We start from the raw sequence: 10381 nt of genomic DNA, 5'->3' as shown, positions 1-10381 counted from the left end.
CCCTCGACGCCATCCACATCTGTCACTCGCCTCAGTATCACGCAACCCCGCTTTCACCCTGTCCTTCTCCACCTGCTCTCTCCATCCCAATCGCGGACGACCCCTTCCTACCACTCCTTCAACCTCGAACTCCAACGTTCGCCTAATCCCGACCCTTTCATCCCTTCTCAACACATGTCCATACCACCGCAATCTCGATCTCCTTATCAATGTCACAATGTCCTCATTCAGTCCCATCATTGACATCAGCTCTGTACTACTCCTCCTATCCTTCACTTTAACCCCACACATCATCCTCACCATAGCTCTTTCAGCCCTCTGCAGTACACTTTCCTCCTCTCTCCTCAACACCCAAGTTTCACCACCATATACCATCGCTGCTCTCACACATGCTTTATATACCCTCCCTTTCATCTTCACTGACCATTTCTTTCCACACAATACCCCACCCAGTTCCCTAAATTTCATCCATCCCACACGAACTCTAGCCGTAACTGCGCTCAAACATCCAAATACACAAATGTATTAATATATAAATTTACAAAAACAAAATATTAATATGCCAAATATACTATTACATAATTATAATATATGTTTATTTGTTTGTTTATTTATTTATATATATCATCATTTAATTTAAACTTCATTTCCTAAATTTTTCACTGATGTCAAATTTTTTTATTTGAAATTTTTCAATTGCACTTTATTTCCTTCCCTTTTTTCTCTCTCCTCTCTCTTTCTCTCTCTCTCTCTCCTTTCTCTTCTCTCTCTCGCCAGTGCTCACTTTTTCTCTGCAAATAACCCTGCAGTGCTTAGCTGCGGGGTCCAGTATATTGAACCGAGAGGTCGAGAGTGCAAGTATGCGACCTCTGGCTCGTGCCCTGACCCAACACATCGACGAGTTGAGAAGTCTGCTAAGGGTACAGTGTCTCAAGAATCAGTCTTCCTATAATGAGATGGTATTTCTTGGGCTCTATTGTGTTGTATTAATTGGTTGGTTGGTTGGTTGATTGATTGATTGATTGATTGATTGATTGATTGATTGATTGATTGATTGATTGATTGATTGATTGATTGATTGATTGATTGATTGATTGATTGATTGATCGATTGATTGATTGATTGATCGATTGATTGATAGTTGGTGTCGTCATTATTTATGAATATTAATCTAAATTTATTTTCATCCCAGATTGTTAAGGCACTGACAGATTTTGATAGACTTTTTTCTGATTTTGAACTGAGGTGAGTGAGATAAAACAATAATGAGTGAAAAAAATCAATCAATTGTTCATTCATTTATTCATTCATTTTTTCGATCATTCATTGATTCGATCACTTATTCATTCATTCAATCATTTATGAATCTTCTCAATCAGTTAAATGAAATTATTTGTAGTTATGTGAGCGTTATGGTGCCAGTGAAAACGATGAAAGATTATGACCTGCTGCAAGATGTCACCGTGCTATTCTGTGAAACTGTTAATAGGTTAATTTGTTTGTTTGTTTGTGTGTGTGCTTGTGTTTGTTTGTGTGCGTGCGTGTGTTTGTTTGTGTACGTGTGTGTGTTTGTTTGGGCGTGTGTGTGGTTGGTTAATTAATCATCAATATATTAACTATTCATTTGATTACTTTCTCACTTAGTCTTTCATTTGTTCATTTACTTTTTATAACATCCACTTGATTATACATTCACTTAGTTATTCCTTCATTCAATCATTCATTCATTCATTCATTCATTCATTCATTCAACCGTTTATCTTCAAATGGTTACAGGTCTATGAAACTCGGTCTATTGAATCAAGAACTACTGGATTCTTATGATCCAGTGCTCATGTTCACCATTCCTCGATTAGCTATTGTCTGGTTGGTTGATTGGCTGGTTGATTGTCGGGCTGGTTGATTGGCTGGTTGATTGTCGAACTGTTTGATTGGCTGATTGTCTGGTTGGTTGGTCGGCTAGTTGATTTGTTATTATTTTTTCACCACAAAACAAACACTACTAAGACGTTCATCTTGTTTTTTTACCTTTTGCTTGCTTATTTGCCAAATAAATTCATCACAATCGTCGTCTTATCATCATCGCAACCGTCATTATCATCATCATCATCATCATCATCATCATCAGTGGCCTGCTTATATTCCCCGATGGACCATTGAACCCTGATCAAGACCCAATTCACATGTCAGACATGTTCAGACAGTTTCAAACACTCCTATTCAAAATTAGGCAAGTAGTATTTTTATCTGGCTTTCTAGCCGTCTCTCCTTTTTTTCTCTCTCTCTCTCCTTTTACCTACTTGTATATTTAATCTTTCCATGTGCATGGACAAGTGTATGTGTGTGTGTGTGTGTGTGTGTGTGTGTGTGTGTGTGTGTGTGTGTGTGTACTTTGTTGTAGAAGTGTATGTATGCCTGTGCATGAATTTCAGCTTGAATATTTACGAAGGTGTGGTGCATCTATTCTCTCTCTTCCTCTTCTCTCTCTCTCTCTCTCTCTCTCTCTCTCTCTCTCTCTCCGTTATTTATGTCAACAAGACACACCTAAAATATTTCATTCAGAGAGTTATTGAGAACTCTGAAAGCAGAGGAGTTGAAGACATTAGAACAGCTGCTTTGCCATTCTGGAGATAACAGCCCCACAACAGCCATAGAATCCAACATCCAATTGAAACTCACGAAATTAGGTCACGGTAAAAAGTTGAAATTTAGATCAAAAGATAATAAAAATGATGGTGGTGGTGGTGGTAATGAGGACTGTGGCGGTGATAACAAAGAGGATAAAAATGCTGATAAAAAATGCCTAAAAGTTATAAACGATAACGCAGATGGTGGTGAAGAGGGTAACGATGATGCTGTGAGTAAGAAGATGATGATGGCCCCGACGACGACGACGAAGATGATGAAGGTGATGATGAAGAAAAAGAAGTTGCATCATTCGCAAACTTGGCCATCTAGAGTCAGAGCAACTACAACAACTACAACAAACACTGCAACGACTACAGCCACAAGTACTACTGCTACTACTGCTGCTACTACTACTACTGCTACAAAAACAACTACAGTGTCGGCTACAGCAGCGGCAGCTGCAGCAACTACATCATCAACATCATCGTCGTCTAAATTTCTTCCAACGACAACGGCCACAACACACCCGACAGCGACAATCAGATCAATCAGCTGGAAAGGTAGTAGAGAGTTCAACTTTGCACTTCCCCGGAATACCAGTATCATAGAGAATGGCGATGATGACGACGACGACGATGTTAGCGCGGCTGGCGATGCTAACAATAACAACAATAATAATAACAGCAGTAGCAACAACAACAATAATAATAATAATAACGGGAATGGTAATGGTGATGTCGATGATGACGTCATAGATGGTAGTAAGGCAGGGAGGAAAAAATATAAGAGCTGTAAAAACTGCTTAAATAGGAGTGACGATATTGACCATTACGTTGAAATTAGTCCTGCTGATAATTGTAATAATAATAATAATAATAATAATAGTTGTAATAGTAGTAGTAGTAGTAGTAATAATAATAATAATAATAATTGTGATGAATTTGGCTCAAGTGGTGTACCAGCAGGGCAGGTATGTTAATATTATTACATATATTGTTATTATTATTACATATATTGTTATTATTATTATTATTATTATTAATCTTCTTTACAGGTAATCTACCTATTAAGAAACGGAAGTTGTGATGATAATAATAATAATAATAATAATAACAACGACGACGACGACGACGACGATGATGATAGTGTCTGCAAACTCGACAACACCAACTACTACAATATCTCCTTCATTACTGAAGAGTTTTGCCAACTTTTAAACAACAACAACAACAACAATAATAATAATAATAATAACAACAACAACAATAACAACAACATTAACGACGACGATAACAGCGATGATAATGATGATAATAATATGAATAAAAGCACGGAAAATGCTTTGAGCCAGCAGCAGAAACAACAACTATTCATCAGCAATCATGAACTGAATCAACAAAACAAACAACAGAAACAACAACAAAAACAGAACACTGACAGTCTGGAGAATTCAAACACTGCTTACTCAGATCCATACTCCACATCTCCAAAATATGAACTTAACAACAGCAACAACAACAATAATAATAATAAGACCAACAACAACATCAACGATTTTAACCTTAATAACGTTGATAACATCAACAATGATGCTAACAATGACGTCTCGCTGACAAGAAGTTTCAACCAACTAAATTCGGAAAGTATCAAAGATACAAATACTCATAAAAGTATCAACACCAACGACAATAATAACAACAACAACAACAACAATAATAATAATAATGCTAATAATAATAAGCAGAGGAAAAAACAGCTCTGTTTAATTATGGATGGTGCTGATAAAATCTACCTACCGTCAGACTCCTGGCTAATTAAAGCTATAACTACTACTGCTACATCTGCTACTACAACTACTGCAGCTACTACTGCTGCTGCTGCTAATACTACTGCAACTACTACAGCTACTGGGAAAATCCCGAGTGTTAAAAATAAACGAGCTAAAAATAGCACCCCATCAGTAGCAGCAGTGAAGATTTTAAATAAGACCCAATCCCCATCTTCAGCTAAGAATGAGAACGATGATGACGACGACGAAGAAGAAGATGATGATGATGATGTGGAGGAGGAGGAGGATGACGATGATGAAGAGATGAGTAAGGTGATACAATTAGCGGAAGCAGCTGCCAGGCAGGAAGCAAGGTCAAAGTTCAAGGACAGTACTGACCTTGTGCATAGGCTATTTGTCTGTATATCAGGTTAGATGATTGATTGGTTGGTTGGTTGGTTGGTTGGTTGATTAATTTGTTAATTTTGAACATTTATTAGGTGTGGCCGATCAGCTACAAACGAACTACGCCAGTGATCTTAGACACATTTTGAAGGTGGTTTTTGAATCTTACTCGTCATCATCACTGGACGACAATATCTCAACAGCAGCAGCAACAACAACAACAACTTCTACTTCTTCCAACACTACAACTAGTATTAACAATACTGCAAACAGTACAACAACAACAACAACGACGACGACGACAACAGCAACATCGAGAATGACACCCAGAAGCATCTCGAGTAGTAGCAGTATGGGCAGCTTCCGATCGGCCACATCGACCACAACGACGACGACGACGACAACGAACGACGACAATTTAATGAGGACGTCACTGAGTTTCAACTCGACAACTGCATCAACAACGACACGACAGCATCCTACATCGTCGTCGTCTTTGTCCTTCCTGTCTCATCAACACCATCATTTGGACATCCCGTATTCAGATTTTGAAGTGGATAGGAGTGCTCTTGATGTCTCTGAGGAATTTGCCGGTCAGGGTTTCAATCATTTAACTATTTTATTTGATTAATTATTCATTTATTTGTTTATTCATTCATTCATTCATTCATCCATCCATCCATTCATTCGTTTGTTCATTCATTTTTAGTTATTAATAATTATTTCATTGTTTAATTATATATATCTTTACATGTGACAAAAATTGTAAATGTCAGACAGACATGTGTGTAAAAAAAATTTGTAAACAAACCACATCCATCACCCAGCCAATGGGAGTTTGAGAATATCACAAGAACCGCCAGCCTGGTTGCCCGACGACTCGTCTTCTCAGTGCATGTCCTGCAAGGTTCTTTTCACGTTCGTCCGTAGGAGACATCATTGCAGAAACTGTGGGAAGGTTTGTCTGTTGATTTGTTTGATTGGTTGGTTGATTGATTGGTTGGTCGATTGATTGATTGGTTGGTTGATTGGTTGATCGATTGATTGATTGGTTGGTTGATTGATTGGTCAATTGATTGATTGATTTACTGACTTACAGACAGATTAATTAATTGTTAGTTAGTTAGTCTGTTTGATCATTGATTGATTGGCTGATTGATTTATTAATCAATTAACACTTTCACCAACCAATCACAGATCTTCTGCAGTAACTGCTCGTCCAATAGCGTTCCACTTCCTCATTTCGGCCACCAAAAACCAGTTCGAGTCTGTAACTCCTGTTTCCTCTTTCACGTCAACCCGTTCACTTACATTTCGTGATGGCATCCATTGATTGGTCGATCGATCGATTGATTGATTGGTTGGCATCTAAATATGTGAATATTAAATTGCTTGATTGACAGATAGCTGGGTGATACTTTATTTGCTTGAATAAATATTTATAATAATTGTACAAAAAACGCTTTCACTTTCCTTCTTGCATAACACATCGCTATTTTTTCATATTCTGAGCCGAAGTTCAATCAAAATAGCTCTAAATACTTTCGCTATTGTTGCTGTTGTTATTATTGTTATTATTATTGTTGTTGTTTATTATTATTATTATTATTTTTAGTGTAACTACTATTATTTCTATTTAAGAAATTTAAGAAATTCAATGCTAACGGAAATATCTTACTTGCGAGAAGAATTCTAATTATTATTTATGACGTTTCTGTACTTATCTTTCTATTAAATAACCCCTCCCTCTCTCTCTCTCTCTCTGTCTGTCTCTTAGTATGTGGTCGTTCCACATATACACACCAGATAAATGTATGTATAGATTAATATATTAGTTTCATATATATATATATATATATATATATATATATATATATATATATATATATATATATGTATATACTATTAAAAGACCATAATTAACGCAGTAATTTATGAAATCTACAGAATTTCTAGCCTATTCCATTCCTGTTGTTAACAATACTCTTGATGTTGTATCAATGTATGTTTGTGTATGTATGTATGTTTGTGTATGTATGTTTGTGTATGTATGTTTGTGTATGTATGTATGTGTATGTATGTATGTGTATGTATGTATGTGTATGTATGTATGTGTATGTATGTTTTTGTATGTATGCGCATTTGTGTGTGTGCATGTGTGTGTGTATATGTGAGTTTTGCACTGTACATGCATTTCATGGAAGTTTAAGATATATAAGCCTTAAAAATATATAAATAAAAATGACTAACTGATATACTCAAACACACACACACTCACGCACACACGCACGCACTCAAACACGCACACGCAAACGCGCGCGCTTTTTCCATTCGAATTATTTTTGCTACCATCAATAATTAATAACATTCTGTATATCGTTGTTGTGGCAGATGTTTTCCTCCTACTTGTCAATTAATTCAATTTAATTAATTAATGTATTAATTTAATTAATATTAATAATAATAATTATTATCATTATTGTTATTAACGAAGACTCTTATTATTTCCGCCTCAGCATCTTTGTAAACATTCATATTATAAAAGTATTACAAAATCTTAGCGCGATGGTTGTACGCGCACGCATACACACACACACACACACACACACACACACACACACACACACACACACACACACACACACACACATAATTCATAATTGTTGTTATCATCGTTATTGAATGAGTTGCTTACTTTTAAACTTACAAAAGTAAGTGTTTATTAACGTGTTTCAATATTTCGCCTTTTATTCTATTAAAAAATTATAACAATTAATCACTTGTTTATTACATGATGTGTATTTGTATGCGTATGTATGTGTGAGTGTGTGTGTATACACAAGAATTGCATATTACGAGCGTGTGTGTTGTGTATGTGGAACAAAATTTTATTTTCAAATGTTGAACTCTTCGTGACTGCTTATTTTCACTCATAATGGGATTGAATCGAGTATTTTTGTTTTGATTTACAGATAAAATTATCAATTTGTTGAATAAAAATTTTCAAATTTATAAAATTTGTAGTTTGGGTATTCTCGTTTTTGTCGCCAGACCACCGGTAACGATGAATTGTTACGTGTCGTTTTAAATTACAGAGAGGTGATCGCGTACACACACACACACACACACACACACACGACACGAACACTCACAAACACACACACTTATATTAAAACGGACATATCTGAAATAAGGTTATTTTACATTTATTAGTCAAACAATTGAGAAGTCATTCATAAAATTATCAAATTTATTACGGAAAAAATGTTTTGAGAACCAAATGAAAAACACAAGTCGTTTTCAAAAACTGTGTCGATTATAAACCATCTAAACATCGAAAATAGGTAATCCCACATACACGCACACACACACAAACATGTAAAGGTCATATTAGCTTATTACAATTAATTACCTGCCAAAATTCTAACAAAAATTTTAAATATCACATACAGACCAACGTAACTGTGAAAAAAAACACATCTCCATAATGATAAAATACTTTTTTGATTGGAAAAATTGAAAAGCAAGCAAGAAAAATATTTAAAATCAACATACGCGAATAAAACTACACACGCATAAACACACACATACACACACACATGCATACATACATGAATACATGCATGCTTACATACATACATACATACATACATGCATGCATACATACATACATACATACATACATACATACATACAAAAATTTGATTAAAATGAATAATATCGATTAAGTCAATAAAATGTTAAGTATGCACCATGATCAATCAACCAATCAATCGACCAATCAGCCAATCAATCAACCAATCAATCAACCAGCCAATCAGCTAATTTGTACCAACCAACCAATCAACTAGACCTACTAAAAAGAATAGAAAAACACATCTGATTCAAGTAACTATAATGAACATTATGTCATACAGGAACTGTTATCTGTGGTGTATAAATAGTGGCAGTAATCTATATCAGTATATATATATATATATATATATATTTATATATATATGTATGTGTGTGTTTGTGATATCAGGATATGCTCCGCAACAAAGTAGGAAGGAAGAGGAGAAGGATAGGTTTTATGATGATGTTTCTGACGAGATTGGGCAAGCGGGGTTGAATGAGTTTGTGGTGTTGTTGGGTGATTTGAATGGTCATGTGGGGGCGGATGCAGAAGGATATAAAGGTGTACATGGGGGATGGGGATATGGTATACGGAATGAGGAGGGGCGTAGTTGGTGCCGTTGTTTGCCCTTATACAACGGCACCAACACACACAGTGTGTTGGTGCCGTTGTATAAGGGCAAAGGAGATGTGAGAGATTGTGGGTCATATAGGGGTGTGAAATTACTAGAGCACGGAATGAAGGTAGTGGAGAGGGTGCTTGAGAAGAGGTTGAGAAGTATGGTGACAGTTAATGAAATGCAGTGTGGGTTTATGCCTGGTAGGAGAACGGTGGATGCGTTGTTCATGGTGAGAATGTTGCAGGAGAATTATAGAAAGAAGAAACGAAGATTGTACATGTGTTTTGTGGATCTAGAAAAGGCTTTTGATCGAGTACCGAGGAAGTTCATTGAATGGGCGTTGAGGAAGAAAGGAGTAAATGAGATACTTGTTAAAGCTGTGATGCAGCTGTACGAAGGGGCAAAGACAAAGGTGAGGGTTGGAAGGGGGATGTCGGACGCTTTTAGTGTTAAGGTAGGAGTGCATCAAGGATCAGTGTTATCACCGTTTCTGTTTGCAATTGTGATGGATGTTGTGTGTGGAAACATAATGGAGGGGTTGTTATTTGAGATTTTGTATGCAGATGATTTAGTTTTGATGGCTGATAGCATGGAAGAATTGCAGTTAAAATTTGACAGATGGAAAAGTGTTATTGAAAAGAAAGGGTTAAAAGTTAATATTGGTAAGACGAAGGTAATGGTGAGTGGGGAAGGTGGGGAGCGAGTGATAAGTAAAATAGACCCCTGTGGGGTAACTCGGTGTTGTGTATAGGATGTCAGAAATGGGTGCATAAGAGATGTAGTGGTTTGAGGGGGGCACTGAAAAAGGTGGAAGGCACGTTCAAATGTAAGAAATGTGTTCATGGTGTGATTAATAGGACGGACGCAAGGACGGGGTTGAGCTGAATGCGGATGGAGAATGTTTGAGCGCAGTTACGGCTAGAGTTCGTGTGGGATGGATGAAATTTAGGGAAATGGGTGGGGTATTGTGTGGAAAGAAATGGTCAGTGAAGATGAAAGGGAGGGTATATAAAGCATGTGTGAGAGCAGCGATGGTATATAGTGGTGAAACTTGGGTGTTGAGGAGAGAAGAGGAAAGTGTACTGCAGAGGGCTGAAAGAGCTATGGTGAGGATGATGTGTGGGGTTAAAGTGAAGGATAGGAGGAGTAGTACAGAGCTGATGTCAATGATGGGACTGAATGAGGACATTGTGACATTGATAAGGAGATCGAGACTGCGGTGGTATGGACATGTGTTGAGAAGGGATGAAAGGGTCGGGATTAGGCGAGCGTTGGAGTTCGAGGTGAAGGAGTGGTAGGAAGGGGTCGTCCGCGATTGGGATGGAGAGAGCAGGTGGAGAAGGAC

At 36.9% G+C, this 10381-nt stretch overlaps 2 protein-coding genes across 2 annotated transcripts in view; both read left to right on the top strand.

Moving 5' to 3' along the window:
- Window positions 1-1903, top strand: part of HELRODRAFT_88003 (hypothetical protein) — a gene marked incomplete at both ends in the record, with an annotated part of 2518 nt that extends 615 nt beyond the window's left edge. Inside the window, 4 exons of the mRNA XM_009029748.1 lie at window positions 778-959; window positions 1193-1245; window positions 1400-1489; window positions 1777-1903. Coding sequence (XP_009027996.1) covers window positions 778-959; window positions 1193-1245; window positions 1400-1489; window positions 1777-1903 — 452 coding nt within the window. The remainder of the gene's footprint in view (window positions 1-777; window positions 960-1192; window positions 1246-1399; window positions 1490-1776) is intronic.
- Window positions 1904-4750: 2847 nt separating this feature from the next.
- On the top strand, window positions 4751-6106 carry HELRODRAFT_145029 (hypothetical protein; the record flags this gene model as incomplete). Its single annotated transcript, XM_009029839.1, has 4 exons — window positions 4751-4826; window positions 4897-5073; window positions 5629-5759; window positions 5999-6106. Coding segments are annotated over 4 exons (492 nt in total), but the record flags the coding sequence as incomplete, so codon positions are not given.
- Window positions 6107-10381: the final 4275 nt, after the last annotated feature.

The sequence above is a fragment of the Helobdella robusta genome (genome assembly GCF_000326865.2).
Source record: "Helobdella robusta unplaced genomic scaffold HELROscaffold_62, whole genome shotgun sequence".
Lineage (NCBI taxonomy): Eukaryota > Metazoa > Annelida > Clitellata > Rhynchobdellida > Glossiphoniidae > Helobdella > Helobdella robusta.
This window is presented reverse-complemented; position numbering and strand designations above follow the sequence as displayed.